The sequence below is a fragment of the Eptatretus burgeri genome, chromosome 6 (assembly GCF_056783735.1).
Source record: "Eptatretus burgeri isolate ZD-2024b chromosome 6, Ebu_testis_v1, whole genome shotgun sequence".
Lineage (NCBI taxonomy): Eukaryota > Metazoa > Chordata > Myxini > Myxiniformes > Myxinidae > Eptatretus > Eptatretus burgeri.
This window is the reverse complement of record NC_140966.1, coordinates 14393128-14410384: the sequence shown is the minus strand read 5'-3', so window position 1 is coordinate 14410384 and position 17257 is coordinate 14393128. Positions and strand designations below refer to the sequence as shown.

General features: G+C 43.4%; 1 protein-coding gene across 6 annotated transcripts in view; it reads right to left on the bottom strand.

Moving 5' to 3' along the window:
- Positions 1-17257, bottom strand: part of WT1 (WT1 transcription factor) — a 28245-nt gene that overhangs the window by 3323 nt on the left and 7665 nt on the right. For 2 of the 6 annotated variants that reach the window (XM_085884135.1, XM_085884139.1), the window contains exons 2-7: positions 17031-17168; positions 15208-15319; positions 14526-14612; positions 11953-12037; positions 2652-2778; positions 911-1000 (exon numbers count right to left, since the gene is read on the bottom strand). In XM_085884135.1, the coding sequence (XP_085740261.1) occupies positions 911-1000; positions 2652-2778; positions 11953-12037; positions 14526-14612; positions 15208-15319; positions 17031-17168 (639 nt within the window). The remainder of the gene's footprint in view (positions 1-910; positions 1001-2651; positions 2779-11952; positions 12038-14525; positions 14613-15207; positions 15320-17030; positions 17169-17257) is intronic. The other 4 variants (XM_085884137.1, XM_085884136.1, XM_085884140.1 and 1 more) reach the window with 4 other exon arrangements.

The following is a 17257-nucleotide window of genomic DNA, read 5'->3' as shown; positions in this document are numbered from 1 at the left end:
GTTTATAGCTGAGTCAGGATTCAAACCCAAGCCAGACTGCTTGGAGGCGAGTGTGCGTACCTCGAGGCCATCCTGTCAGCTCACCTATAAGGTGAGTGTGCATACCTCTTGGGCCTAGGCTCTCCCACCAGCCCCTGTTATTGAAGATGGTCAACCATTTATTTTCAAACTGCTCACAACCCAAAACAAATTAGTTTTCATTTTTGAGAAACAACTCCGTTAACCATATTGAAAACTCTTTCACTCGTTGAGAATTTCATATTTTTGCATTGTTTGGACCGCACGAGTGAAATTTATATCTCGTTCGAAGGACAGTGTGCAGTACCACTTGCTAGCAAAAACCTACTGTGTAGTACCTTGTTACATCGCTGTGAAGATAGTGAAATGATAATGGGTTGACAACAGGCCACTGAAGTCACCACATTTTGCCCACCCCCCCCCCCCCAAGCCTCCCTGTATCTGTTGGCGATAGATAGTGTGCTTTGTCCTCTTTCTGTGACGATGTGTGTGAACGTCAAGGCTACCACAAAGGAATGGTCGATGCACAAAGACCCCTTCCACATTGCTAATTAATTATTAAATATTTGAGGAACAGATCAATCCAAGCAAACAGCATAATAAACCTCTGAATCTGAATCTCACTCACAATCTCTTTGGCAGTAAAGGTCACCATCAGGGTCTTTTCCCTTCACACTGGACGTGATATCACCCGAAGGGCACAGCGAATGATATTTATATTTTATCTATACCCTCCCCACCCACCCCCTTGTCTCATCTTCCCCGCTCTCCTTCACAATGTACAAGTCCAATAATCAAATATTCTTTCCCTTCCCAAATGGTGTTTACAATGGACCAATTCTGTAGACCCTCGTCCAATTGTATCCTTTGCCGCCTTCGCATGGTTCTTTACCCGTGTGCCTCCGTTGGTGCCGTTTCAGCTGGTCCGACCTGGAGAAACGCCGCCCGCAGTCCGTGTGTTCACACTGGTACGGCCGCTCTCCTGTGGGGGTGATGAGGAAAGGAAGGTCACCACATATACCAGCAGATGCGATCACATGATTCAATACAGTGACCATTTTTCGAGGTACTCCAATCAATGTGCAAAGAATTATGTGCAATGAGGGGGCCAACCACTCAGGTAGCGATGGCAGGTAGCGCACTCACCCATGAGCTGTCTATTCTGGGTTTGATTGCCGACACGATTAGAAACTGTTGATGCTTCAGAGGGAGGGAATTGGATCACAAAGTGCGCCGTCTGTCCAAAAGACGTTAAGCTGTCCTGTCTGCTATTAGTCGGTGTGTGTTAAATACCCCACAAGATCTCTCGCTAAGAATAAGCGATTGTGTGCCGCTATTCTGACCATATTCCAGCTCTGACTTCACCGACAAAGAGTCAAGTAATGTTTCCGCCTTCACGGGAACATGATGAAAGGTTGATGCGCACGGCAAGATGATTTAACACCATGGAGGTTTCCAGTCCGGCGAGTAACTCAAAAAGAGGAGGCGGTATCAAAGAATCTCTCCCGTATCTTCCACTATCAAATCGAAGCCGATGGTAAAGTGAAAGACTTTCTTTTAACGATTGCCATCAATATCCGTATCATCTATTTTATATTCCGACCTGCGGTGTCTGTCTGTGCATTTGTCTGTCTGCCGTTAACAGTGACCGCTTCCCATGCTGCGTTTGAAAAGCTGTGCACGCAGTCAAAACTCAACATTCACTTTTGGAATGGCATCCATAAAATTTTAGATTCACTTTTTTTTCAAAAAAAAAAAGTCCATGAAATAATTTAAATTGATGCATTAATTTAACTTTGTCGCGTCACTGGGGACGGGAACTTTTCCTCGTAACTCATAATACAAACTAGAAGGGCACCCGGTAGGGCGAATACCTCCGCCACGTAATGCCTGATCTATGAGAACATATCAGGCCCAATACATTTTTGAAATATCATGCTATATAGTACTACTGTATATCGTTTTTGGCTCAATCTCTAAATGGTGAAGAATCACTTTTAAAAATTATCAGATCTGGATCCGGATTCGGATCTTCACCAAAATTGAATACATTTTTCCTCGTCACACACCCAACATGTCCACCATGTTTCCTCCAAATCCGTTCACAACTTTTTTGAGATATTGTGCGATATATCATCTTTGGCCACATCTCTCAATGGTGAAGAATCACTTAAAAATTTGTAGTAGTCTGATCCGGATCCGGTATGAGATATCCTGTACACAGACAGACAAACAGACAGACAGAAAGAGGTGAAAACATAACCTCCTTCACCTTCGGTGGTGGAAGTAATAAACGACAGAATTTCATGAAGAATGCAAAATGGTAAATTATAGATAATAGTGCAAAACATTTCGTTTCTTCAAAGCTTAGCAGTTCCAACATATTTCCAAAGAAAGTTTAAAATTATAAATTATTGGAACTCATGGTAATGACGTTACCTGTAGTTGCTAAAGCAACTTTATCCTCATCAGGGAATTGTTTTTTCACACACCCACCCCACACAACACACACACAACACCAGCCCATAACACACCCCACCAGCAAATAACACAGTCACATAACACACCCACTCTCTGAAAACCCCTTATGACATACCCGCTCATCGACAAGGTGCATCAAACAAGGCACACACCTGTATGTTTCCGAAGGTGCATCTGCAGGTGAGAGAGCTTGAAGTAGCGTTTGGTGCACCCGACGAAGTTGCACATGTAGGGCCGCTTGTCCACCCGACTGCGACCCTGGGCAGAGCGTCGAGGGTCCTGCGGGAGGGACACGGATTGTGCTTCACAACCTCTTCTACACAGCAGTACATTATCACCGGAATATAAAATAATTTTGTCCACCAACAACTGATTTTTTCCATCCTTGAACCAAATCCCAAGCAGAGTTTGTTTAGTGTCTGAAAACAATTCCCACACTTGGTCTCACATTCAGAGAGCGTTCAGTACGTCTGTTGCTTGACAATGACAATGACAATGACTGATGAACCGAACTGATATATTTATTATTTTATTTTTATTTACAGTATTTGTGCAAAAATTATGTATTTTTCATCCTGATGTAGACTCGTTTCATTTTTCCACTGATATTTTAGGACACGGACTTTCTGATATCACATTAAATGAGGTGAAATTTCCGCACAGCATCATCATATACATTCAGCTTTGTGCTAAGACAATGAAAACTGTCATTAAGGCAAAGATCGAATAGTTCAGCTTAAGCTTCCAGGCAGTTGAGAGTAGACGCAGGAATAAAATTTTAGGATAAATGGTGTTTCCAAACTTTATCCTCGATGAGATAACTTAACTACGTCTGGTTAGTTTGGTTCCACATGCGAAACGACCTGTCAGTGTTTTTCCTGTTAATAACTACAGCAAGTGGGGATAGAAGATCATGATTACGGTACCAATAGGGGGGGCTGCATTGTGGAGCACACGGTTGTGTGTTGAAATCCTACGACGTTTTTCGAGACACCCTCGGGCTGGTACACCCCCTCTGGTCTGATTCAAATTCCCTGCAGGTCAATGGTCCCCGAAAAGGGAAGGAGATGTGGAGAGGGTGCGTGGCATCAGCGGTTCATCCCAAGACGAGGAGCAACTGGGGTGAGAGTACTTATGTATCGGCAGATTAAGATAATCGAATCCCAGTTAAGTAGGCATAACGGATAGGTAGACATAATGATCGTTAGCCTGCAGACAGTGCAAATCGACCAGACAGGACTTGTTCTGCCCATGTGGAGACTGTGTCCATGTCTACCTTGTCAATCCTTCCGATTTATGGGAAAACGTCACGACAAAAGCCATCACTCCTCCTTGCCTTCCGAACAGAACAATGGGCTGCTGAAGTCCCATCCGGAGCTTTGACGGTGAACATTTCATGCATCATCAGGAAATAAACGATTCATTGATGAAACAAATACCATGTTTGTCGTGAAAATGTGGTGCATGACGAAATTTGAATCAATTCAGGTTATTAAACCGTGTTTGACTCAATTTCACGTTGACATTTATCGACAGCCGTTAACTCAGGTCAAATGCGGACGAGAAACCGGTTTCTAACCTGCTTTTAACTCGTGCTGAAAAAGGTAATGTTCTTTGTGGGGAATGCTGCTAAATATCGAAAATAATCCCCTTCAAGATTATACCATTTATTTTCTTGTGTTGAAATTCAACATCAATCTGTTCTCTTCTTTCTTCTCTCTTCTCTCTTTCTCACCTTCATAGACAATGGATCCACGGGTCAGTGAGGTTTTGGGATTGATGGGACAAAACCTGGATGGCTGCAGGTGATGATCCTGATGATCACTGAATCAAGCAGTCAGTAAACTGAATAAATTACTCAGATTCTCCATCCCCACTCCCTCACTCCCTCACTCTCTGCTCCACTCCCCCACCCCCTCCCTCACTCTCTCTCCCCCTCATTCTCTCTCCCTCCCTCCCTAAATGCATGACCTTCAGACAAAACTAAGGTTGTGGACTCACTGTTTGGAGAGGTTCTGTGCTAAAATGGTCAAAACCTGAGGGATTGCACAGATGATGATTTGGATGGTCATTGAACCAGGTATTTAAAAAGCTGAAGGAATTAATTACATGTATTTGGAAAAGTATATCCTCACTAAACTGTGGATCCATTGTCTAAGAGAGAGAGAGAGAGAGAGAGAGAGAGAGAGAGAGAGAGAGAGAGAGAGAGAGAGAGAGAGAGAGAGAGAGAGAGAGACAGAGAGACAGAGAGACAGAGAGACAGAGAGACAGGAATGAGGAGGATGCAGATTGATGTTGAATTTCAACACAAGAAGATAAATGGTATAATTTTGATGGGGATTATTTTCGATATTTAGTTGCATTCCCCACAAAGAACATTACCTTTTTCAGCACGAGTTAAAAGCAGGTTAGAAACCAGTTTCTTGTTCACACACACATATATATATATATATATATATATATATATATATATATATATATACATACATATATACATACATATATATATATATATATATATATATATATATATATATATTGTTGCGGGCTAGGGGTCAGGTGAGAAGACCATTAGGGGGAAGCTATCTCGGCTCCCACCAGGCTCCCCGGAATTGTAGGCCGTCGCACACGGATAACTCCGTGACGCAGCGGGTCGCTTAACCGACCGTGGATGCCAATAACTCAATCACGTAACCTAGGGTCCTCCATCTATGGGTTAACCGGGTTGCCTAATTAATTACTGGGGAACACGCCCTCAGTAAGCCTTGTCTGAACTGTATCATTTTACCGGATCGGATGCAGCCAAGCGACACTGCCAAGGACGTACCGGCAAAGAGGAACGGATCGTTGGGAACAAAGTCCCGGCTAGAGTAGGATTTGGACCATGCTGGATCAATGGAGGAAAAGACAAAAACGAGCAGGGAACATTTCCAACAATAATTTATTAACAATGGGCGAGGAAAGGTATGTGGTACGATCAATAGATTTATTGGGGTGTGCAAGCAGAGATAGGGGAGAGAGGTGTAGTGCAGCAATAAACAAGCAACTTATGAAAGCGGACGCAGAGCAGACTTAACCCGAAAATAATAATAACAATCTTCTGCAGTTTTACTTGTATAGACAGGCACCAGGACACACACACACACACGCACACGCACACGCACACGCACACGCACACGCACACGCACACACACACACACGCACACACAGAAAACCCGATGAAGAGGAATGGAAGCAAGACAGGAGAGGGGTTGAGGCTACGGTCTCTCGGTACCTTTATATAATTGATATGTAGTCCCCGAATGCACCATAAATATGTTTGGGGGGAATGCTCCATGGCATGGTACCCCCCTGAGAGCTGGCACGTCGTCTCCTGCTTCGGGCAGCTCGCGTCGAGACAGTCGGCATGAAGGAGGGGTTTGAGTTGGGAGGGTGGAGTCAGAGTCGTGTGGGTGGAGAAGAGGAGGCGGAGCCAAGCGATGACGACAGAAGGCGGAGTCGAAGTGATGACGACAGAAGGCGGAGTCGGGGTGATGACGACGGAAGGCGGAGTCGAGGTCCAGCTTGAGTGAGAGACGCAGGGCAGAGAGAGAGAGAGAAGGAGGAGTCCAGCGATAACAGAAGGCGGAGTCGAAGTGATGATGACAGAAGGAGGAGTCGAGGTCCAGCTTAAGCGGGAAAGGCAGGGCAGAGAGAGAGGAGGAAGATCCGCTCGGACCTTTATAGGCCCCATGGCGCGGGGCGGGCGACCACCTCAAAACTCGGTGTCGTCACCCGAATCGGGCGCTCTGATTGGCCCCGACCCCCTGCGCGGTCCAGCCGCGATAGCCAGAAACCGCAAGATTCCACTTCCGGCAAGGTTACCCCGAGCTGTAAAAATGTCTTGCCCCCGACCTCACGACATGATACGAATTACCCACACCGAACTCTGCGCCATGAATCGCCCTGCAAGAACTCCCGGGCAATGCCCTGATAACCGGCCGAGAGTGGTGTCGGTCCCGCACACCCGCTCGGGCGCCCCCGACCAGTGCTGGCCAACATGCCCGCTCCGTCTGCGCCAACGTGGCCCGAGCTGTACAACATGCCTCCACCCGATCGCAGCTTCGCTGGCCGTAGAGGCGAGAAGGTAAGATGTTATGGCAAACCCATGCACAGACAGTAAGATGTGTCCATTCGTACCCCGCTCTGCACGATAACAAAGTGTCGCAAGCGGCGCACGGGTCTGCCTTTGAGAGCACGTTCCGTACAACATCTAACGTTCTGATCTGCCATTACGCACATGGCCAGCACTCATGTTCGCCAGATTCTATCGTGTGCGTAGGGCGAAACCCGATCGATATAATTAGTCCAGAAATGGGTTGAAAGGAACGCACCGCTTGCGCCTTGCACACTCGCATCCTGTGCAACGTGGCGTGGGATTGCCTTTCTATTATCGGCCTCGGTACATGGTCCGTGCAGCGTGGGCGTCGTGCTGTTTGTGTTTCCTGTCCATTGAGTGGAAATGACCGGTGCGTGCGTTTGGCAGGCTGTGTTTTCTACGGAGGGGTGTGGGACTGGGTGTAATGCCTGCTGGCCCTTTGCTGAGGACCCATCTCACAGCGAAGGGCACACGTGGCTCAGATTTACCTCAGGAATAACCAGCAAAGAAGAGTAGGAACGAAGTTAGAAATGAAAGGACGAATACATGATGTAAACAAACCTAGCTATGAGATCCTCGCAATGCACGCCCCCTTTTTCCCGCGAGACAAAAGGGAAGGGACTATCTACACGTATATTAATGGAATAACTGTCTTGCGACCTCTATCTGTTGAATGCATGCAACCGCAACAATATATCAAGATCCAATCATGTCTCTCACTCGTAATTGGAGGGAATAACCAATTAGATTTCACAGAATTAATTACTGCCAGGTGGCTAGGATTTCCATAATTACCCCCATGCTGTTCCCGCCAAAGAAAGGTACACAATGTAACAATGAAACGCAACACAAGGTTAGCCCTTTCCTGTTTCAACCCCTACATGGGTTCCACTACAGCTGCAAAACATTGACAAGTAACACATACTTGAGAATCTAAATACTACACGCCTCTCAGGCAGCAGACCGGTTTCATCACTTGTTGGTGAGTCATCAGCAGAAGCGTAAACCAAAATGTGGACCACCGAAGCCACCGTAAACAAAAATGTGGACCGAATGTGGACCAAACATGTACTACATGCAATAGCAATGGCAGTTAACATGTTTGGGGGCCTCGGTGGTCCACATTTCTGTTTACGCTGTCGCTGATGACTCGCCAACAAGTGATGAAATCAGTCCAGTGGCACAGACCATGAATGTTTTATTTTATGTTATACAGCCATACATGTTTTCTACGGAGATGCACTTACCTCACTGAGGTTATTTACTGCAAGTCTTTGTAACCATTTTAACTGTAAACTCACATAATAAACCTTAAACCCACATTGACTGAACAAAGCTGAAACTTGTATATAAACATTAAACTTGTACCAATGTAACGCATGAACTGGGGTAAAACTGTTTTCGATTATGGTCGAGAATATACTCAACTATAATGTGGGCCAGGCCAAAATATACTCGGTTATAATGTGGAACAGTCCAAAATATACTCAGGTATAATGTGGATAGATCTAGAATATACTGGGGTATAATGTGGAACAGTCTAGAATATACTCAGGTATAATGTGGAACAGTCTAGAATATACTCGGGTATAATGTGGATAGATCTAGAATATACTGGGGTATAATGTGGAACAGTCTAGAATATACTCAGGTTTAATGTGGAACAGTCTAGAATATACTCGGGTATAATGTGGAACAGTCTACAATATACTCAGGTATAATGTGGAACAGTCTAGAATATACTCGGGTATAATGTGGAACAGTCTAGAATATACTCGGGTATAATGTGGAACAGTCCAGAATATACTCGGGTATAATGTGGAACAGTCCAGAATATACTCGGGTATAATGTGGAACAGTCCAGAATATACTCGGGTATAATGTGGAACAGTCTAGAATATACACGGGTATAATGTGGAACAGTCTAGAATATACTCGGGTATAATGTGGAACAGTCTACAATATACTCAGGTATAATGTGGAACAGTCTAGAATATACTCGGGTATAATGTGGAACAGTCTACAATATACTCGGGTATAATGTGGACAGGTCTAGAATATACTCGGGTATAATGTGGACAGGTCTAGAATATACTCGGGTATAATGTGGAACAGTCTAAAATATACTCGGGTATAATGTGGAACAGTCTAGAATATACTCGGGTATAATGTGGAACAGTCTAAAATATACTCGGGTATAATGTGGAACAGTCTAGAATATACTCGGGTATAATGTGGACAGGTCTAGAATATACTCGGGTATAATGTGGAACAGTCTAGAATATACTCGGGTATAATGTGGAACAATCTAGAATATACTCGGGTATAATGTGGAACAGTCTACAATATACTCGGGTATAATGTGGACAGGTCTAGAATATACTCGGGTATAATGTGGAACAGTCTAGAATATACTCGGGTATAATGTGGACAGGTCTAGAATATACTCGGGTATAATGTGGAACAGTCTAGAATATACTCGGGTATAATGTGGAACAGTCTACAATATACTCGGGTATAATGTGGACAGGTCTAGAATATACTCGGGTATAATGTGGACAGGTCTAGAATATACTCGGGTATAATGTGGAACAGTCTAAAATATACTCGGGTATAATGTGGAACAGTCTAGAATATACTCGGGTATAATGTGGAACAGTCTAAAATATACTCGGGTATAATGTGGAACAGTCTAGAATATACTCGGGTATAATGTGGACAGGTCTAGAATATACTCGGGTATAATGTGGAACAGTCTAGAATATACTCGGGTATAATGTGGAACAATCTAGAATATACTCGGGTATAATGTGGAACAGTCTACAATATACTCGGGTATAATGTGGACAGGTCTAGAATATACTCGGGTATAATGTGGAACAGTCTAGAATATACTCGGGTATAATGTGGACAGGTCTAGAATATACTCGGGTATAATGTGGAACAGTCTAGAATATACTCGGGTATAATGTGGAACAGTCTAGAATATACTCGGGTATAATGTGGAACAGTCTAGAATATACTCGGGTATAATGTGGAACAGTCTAGAATATACTCGGGTATAATGTGGAACAGTCTAGAATATCCTCGGGTATTATGTGGAACAGTCTAGAATATACTCGGGTATTATGTGGAACAGTCTAGAATATACTCAGGTATAATGTGGAACAGTCTAGAATATACTCGGGTATTATGTGGAACAGTCTAGAATATACTCGGGTATAATGTGGAACAGTCTACAATATACTCGGGTATAATGTGGACAGGTCTAGAATATACTCGGGTATAATGTGGACAGGTCTAGAATATACTCGGGTATAATGTGGAACAGTCTAAAATATACTCGGGTATAATGTGGAACAGTCTAGAATATACTCGGGTATAATGTGGAACAGTCTAAAATATACTCGGGTATAATGTGGAACAGTCTAGAATATACTCGGGTATAATGTGGACAGGTCTAGAATATACTCGGGTATAATGTGGAACAGTCTAGAATATACTCGGGTATAATGTGGAACAATCTAGAATATACTCGGGTATAATGTGGAACAGTCTACAATATACTCGGGTATAATGTGGACAGGTCTAGAATATACTCGGGTATAATGTGGAACAGTCTAGAATATACTCGGGTATAATGTGGACAGGTCTAGAATATACTCGGGTATAATGTGGAACAGTCTAGAATATACTCGGGTATAATGTGGAACAGTCTACAATATACTCGGGTATAATGTGGACAGGTCTAGAATATACTCGGGTATAATGTGGACAGGTCTAGAATATACTCGGGTATAATGTGGAACAGTCTAAAATATACTCGGGTATAATGTGGAACAGTCTAGAATATACTCGGGTATAATGTGGAACAGTCTAAAATATACTCGGGTATAATGTGGAACAGTCTAGAATATACTCGGGTATAATGTGGACAGGTCTAGAATATACTCGGGTATAATGTGGAACAGTCTAGAATATACTCGGGTATAATGTGGAACAATCTAGAATATACTCGGGTATAATGTGGAACAGTCTACAATATACTCGGGTATAATGTGGACAGGTCTAGAATATACTCGGGTATAATGTGGAACAGTCTAGAATATACTCGGGTATAATGTGGACAGGTCTAGAATATACTCGGGTATAATGTGGAACAGTCTAGAATATACTCGGGTATAATGTGGAACAGTCTAGAATATACTCGGGTATAATGTGGAACAGTCTAGAATATACTCGGGTATAATGTGGAACAGTCTAGAATATACTCGGGTATAATGTGGAACAGTCTAGAATATCCTCGGGTATTATGTGGAACAGTCTAGAATATACTCGGGTATTATGTGGAACAGTCTAGAATATACTCAGGTATAATGTGGAACAGTCTAGAATATACTCGGGTATTATGTGGAACAGTCTAGAATATACTCGGGTATTATGTGGAACAGTATTGCCTGGTGTTGGCTTAGTGGTTAGGGTGGCGGCTTGGGATCCCAGTGTCCTGAGTTCAAGCCCCGTTGGCTGCTGAATTAACACCAGGGGGTTGACTCAGCCTGTCATCCTTCCGAGGTCGGCGAAATGAGTACCAGTGTACTGGTCCCGGTGTATGCCCCGGCTAGAATAGGTGTACCATATCTCTGTGTGTCGTAAGAGGCGACCAGGGTTGGCGTCAGGAAGGGCCATCCGGCCATAAAACATTGGCTCAAGAAAAAGCCAAACCCCTGCACAGCAGGGAAAAATGGCTGTAAAAACGGTCATTTTTTTATTTTTTTATTATGTGGAACAGTCTAGAATATACTCGGGTATAATGTGGACAGGTCTAGAATATACTTGGATATAATGTGGAACAGTCTAGAATATACTCGGGTATAATGTGGAACAGTCTAGAATATACTCGGGTATAATGTGGAACAGTCTAGAATATACTCGGGTATAATGTGGAACAGTCTAGAATATACTCGGGTATAATGTGGAACAGTCTATAATATACTCGGGTATAATGTGGAACAGTCTAGAATATACTCGGTATAATGTGGACAGGTCTAGAATATACTTGGGTATAATGTGGAACAGTCTAGAATATACTTGGGTATAATGTGGAACAGTCTAGAATATACTCGGTATAATGTGGACAGGTCTAGAATATACTTGGGTATAATGTGGAACAGTCTAGAATATACTCCGGTATAATGTGGAACAGTCTAGAATATACTCGGGTATAATGTACATTTGCCCAGACGATATTTTGGTAGAAACTAGTCAGGGTGGTTTTTGATTGTGCAGCATGCAACACTAAAGCTTGTAATGATCACCTTTACGGTCTTTGGCCAGAAGCGGTACTCAGTGCTGTAGTAGAACTGACCGGCTGTGCTGTCTGTGTTGTAAGGTGCTGAGTGGCTGTTGGAAGACACGGCAGGCAACAAGATCATCACTCCTGTCCGTTCTTTCTGAACATGTGTTGTGTGTGTGTGTGTGTGTGTGTGTGTGTGTGTGTGTGTGTGTGTGTGTGTGTGTGTGTGTGTGTGTGTGTGTGTGTGTGTGTATATACATATATCTCCAGAGCATATCAACATGAACAAACTAGACACACAGTAATTTTACCGCCACCACCGAAACTGGACGGTGGTTATGTTTGCACCTCTGTTTGTTTGTCTGCCCGTGAGTATGATATCTCAAAAAGTTACGGACGGATTCGGACAAAACTTGGTGGACAGGTTGGGTGTGTGACAAGGACGAATTGCTTCGATTTTGGTGAAGATCCGGACCTGGCTTCGGATACGAGAATTTTTTCATTGAATGTTCACGAATGAAAAATCGGACCAAAGCGATAGATAGCAGGACAACTCAAAGAGTTACGGACGGATTCGGACAAAACTTTGTGGACAGCTCGGCGTGTATGTCAAGAACAAGCCGATTCGATATTGGTTCGGGTCCGGATTCAGATGATTCGGCCTTTCAGTCGGATACAAAACGTAAACTGCTCAGCTTGGAGGAGGTACGCGCTCAATGAGTGTCGTTCTGATTTCCCCCATTATATGTTCATTCTGTGTCCACAAATCATCACAAAATCGTTAAAATTGAGCTGAGAGAACAAAACCAATAGCGAATCCTTCGTGGATCGTTTTTTTTTTTTGTGCATTTAACATCAAGTGTGAAACGTGAATTGTGTTAATCGTCATAATCTGTGTGTCGTCATAATCATAATCATAACCCGACCGCCTTGTCAAAACTTCATCACCTCGTGACCAAAACTGTCGTTAAACTTTCGGATTAGTTCGAAATGAGGTTCCCTTTATTGTATGATTGTAAAATAAACGATAACAGACAAAACCCCAAAAAAACAAACCTCTCGTTTCCGTTGTGATACAATGGTAATCACAACAATGAAATAGACAACATTTTTGTTTCGAGAAGTTAAAGGCGAATGAATATTTTGGATTTTTTTGTGTTGAATCTATCGCTTTGTTTTGATCATGCTCTGTATAAACTTGGAAATGGACATGTCGTGTCATATAGTCATGGAGTTAGCTTTCATATTAGAGTTAAAATTGGTGATTAATTTTGGGGGTAGGTTTCGGATTCGGTTAAAATTACGGTGAATTAAATGCATTTAAAAATGTTAATTTGAAATCTTTATTATAAAAATCATTTTAAAATTGCAGATGAAAGTTGGTGGAACAGCGAATCCGCATTCGATTTTTGAATGCAATCTGTGCATCAGGCGTTAACGTGCGACGTGATATTGAAGGCCATCACGTGATGGGCTAGAACAAAAAGAAGAAGCAATCTTGTGATTGGATTTGAACATAAAGCAGAGACAATCTTGTGATTGGATTTGAACATAAAGCAGAAACAATCATGTGATGATTTGAACATAAAGCAAGGACAATCATGTGATGGGATTGGAACATAAAGCAGGGCCAATCAGGTGATGGGATTTGAACATAAAGCAGAGACAATCATGTGATGGGATTTGAACATAAAGCAGAGATAATCATGTGATGGGATTTGAACATAAAGCAGAGACAATCATGTGATGATTTGAACATAAAGCAGAGACAATTATGTGATGATTTGAACATAAAGTAGAGACAATCACGTGATGGGATTTGAACATAAAGTAGAGACAATCACGTGATGGGATTTGAACATAAAGCAAGGCCAATCATGTGATGATTTGAACATAAAGTAGAGACAATCACGTGATGGGATTTGAACATAAAGTAAGGCCAATCATGTGATGATTTGAACATAAAGTAGAGACAATCACGTGATGGGATTTGAACATAAAGCAAGGCCAATCATGTGATGATTTGAACATAAAGTAGAGACAATCACGTGATGGGATTTGAACATAAAGCAAGGCCAATCATGTGATGATTTGAACATAAAGCAGAGATAATCATGTGATGGGATTTGAACATAAAGCAGAGACAATCACGTGATGGGATTTGAACATAAAGCAGGGACAATAATGTAATGGGATTTGAACATAAAGCAGGGCCAATCATGTGAAGATTTGAACATAAAGCAGAGATAATCATGTGATGGGATTTGAACATAAAGCAGAGACAATCATGTGATGGGATTTGAACATAAAGCAGAGACAATCACGTGATGATTTGAACATAAAGCAGGGCCAATCACGTGATGGGATTTGAACATAAAGCAAGGCCAATCATGTGATGATTTGAACATAAAGCATGGCCAATCACGTGATGTGATTTGAACATAAAGCAGGGCCAATCACGTGATGGGATTTGAACATAAAGCAGGGCCAATCATGTGATGATTTGAACATAAAGCAAGGCCAATCATGTGATGGATTCTTATTTCAAGCAGAAGGGACTTCCAGCCTAACCCTTAAGTGTACATCAAAGTTCACCTCCACCTGGGGGCAGGGTCCTGCTCTGAAGGCAATGGCAAACCATCAAAGGCGGGGTCCGCCAGCGTCCAACAGACACGGCAACTACTGTGGCCAGGCCGGAGGGAACACAAAATTAATTTACATTTCCAACATCCATCCATGTCATCAAGTTGTAAACTCGTGCAGGCATTTACAAACGTGGGAAGCAATCCACTTCACACTCACTCGGATCATCCATAGTCCCCATTTTCGCCAGCGGGGAGATCGTCCGATCACGGAGGGGCAGTGGTCACTTTTCAACCAAATAATCATTCGGAAATTAAATCATTCCGAGTTCGTTTCCTTCAGTCGTTCGGAAACTTTAGACGATTTTTCAGTGACTTGTCATTTATAAGTCTAACAATATAACAGAGCGACAGGGAACGTGTAGCGCGAGTTATGAATGTGCTATCTATGGTGAATGTCGGATTTTGCACATAATCTAAAATGCAACCACGAACCCTGAAGGAAAATCAAATCTCATAATCAAATTAAATAATAATAGTCATAATAACAATAATAATAGTAATAATAATAATAATAATACCAATAATCATAATAATTAGAACGATTATAGTGTTAACGTTGGTGGTTGAGGTGATGATAGTCGTCATGTTAATGATGCTGTTTGTACAATGGTGATGTGTACTGCGCAGCACACCTGGCGAAAGGATTTTTGAGATGCACAGCTGGAGTAGGTGCGCAGACCGCGTCAGGTGAGCTGTGACAACCGTACAAGGGAGGGGGAGGAGCCACAGAGTACTGCTGTTCAGCTGTGAGAGGGTAAGAAGGGTGGGTAGGGTGAGATATGTGGGTCAGTTGGTCGGGATGAAAGGCAGAGAGAAAATACACCATTTGACTGGTTCTCAGGTGCGAACCTTGTACCTGGTCATCGTGAGCATTCTTCCTCCCAACGGTATGAGAAGGTACCGTGAGTACGACGGATAGCTACGAGGTTGGCCTTGTCGCATAGCAACAGCCTCGTACTTAGATACACAGAGTAGGTACCGAACTCAAAACCAAAATAATCCAAAATGTTGTTTCACCATCGGAGTAATGGAAGAAAAATAAAAAAAAATTCTTTCTTTCTTTCTGTACCTCCATGAAGGGAGCTTCACACATCACCCTTACGCTCACGTTGAATCCTGCATAGAGTATTATCATCCTCATCATAAACCTGGTGTTGGCTCAGTGGTTAGTGGTTAGTGGTTAGGGTGTCTGGCTTAGGACTGTAGGGTCCTGAGTTTGAGCCTCGTTTTTCCGCTGAATTAACACCAGGTGGGGTTGACTCAGCTTGTCGTTCTTCAGAGGTCGGCAAAATAAGTACCAGTGTACCGGTAGAGGGGCACAGCATTAGCGGCACAGCCACGCTTCCAAGAAATGACAGCGAGCCGGCAGCCTAGCTGCAAGACGCAACAACAGATCCTCATCATTATAAAGATACCATACTCTAAAAAAAAACGTCGCTTCTGCCCAAGCTGTCTTTTGGGAAGCGATATGTTGGGTGGTTTGCCATTGCCTTCAGAGCAGGAACCTGTAATTTGTTCAGGGTGCCGGCGATAACTCGCCTCCCGTTCACACAACACACTGTGGGTTCTTTAACGTCCACCAACGGCCAGTGATGGCAGACGGGTCGTCCGATTTAATGTCCATCCGAGGGACGACACAGCCATTGATGAATCATCCTGCATGTGAAACACCAGGATGGCAGAGCCTGGTGTTGGCTCAGTGGTTCGGGTGGCGGCTTGGGATCCTAGGGTCCTGAGTTCAAGCCTCGTCGGCCGCTGAATTAATACACCAGTGGGGTTGACTCAGCCTGTCATCCTTCCGAGGTCAGCGAAATGAGTACCAGTTCCAGTGTGTGTACTGGTAGAGGGGCACTGCATCAGTGACAGTCACGCTTCAAGAAATGATAGCTACCCTGGCAGCTAAGCTGCCATACGACCACCAGGATGGCAGTTTATAGCCGGGTCTACATTCAAACCCACGATCGACTTGACAGCTCGGTGGCGACTACTACGCATCACTACCAGCCCATCGAACCAGCGTTACAACAGCATTGTTACTCTACCTGTACATGTGAGATCATTACAATTAATTAATAACGTCGGTGTTCGAATCATAATGCCATGCATCGAGCAATTATTACAAAAGTACCTGGAGCAATGATCAACAAGTCGGGAGGCTAAGATGTAATTAAATTTTAAAATAATCAAAATTAGGGGGGGGGGAGCAATTGAGGGAGTGATCAGTTTAAATGTTGAAATTGTTATTTACAATGATGGGATTTTATGGAAAAATAAAAAAGAAGAAAACCTTCATTAACTCCTTCAATTGACTTCACACAGGTGAGGCTAAGGATTTCTTGTTCGGACCTCGTGAACAATTGACTGTCCCGTAAACGTGTGTCCGAGTTGTCCGGTAAAGGTACAAAAGAGACGGCTCGGTGGTGCTTCAATCAGAGGGATCGACTGATATACAAACCCAAGGCCATTTGATGATGTTCCATGGGGTCTTCGTGCTTGAAGAAGTGCGGACTGAACTGCGCTCCTTGGTGCGCGGTGTTCTGCCCGTAGCCCAAGGGGCCGTCGAACGCCAGGGCCGCAGTGTATCCTGTAGGGACTGGGAATGAAGGAACAATTTAGGGGTTCGGGGGAGACAAGTATCGGTAAAACAAGCACAAGCGGGCGATCTGACGTTTCGGGCACGAG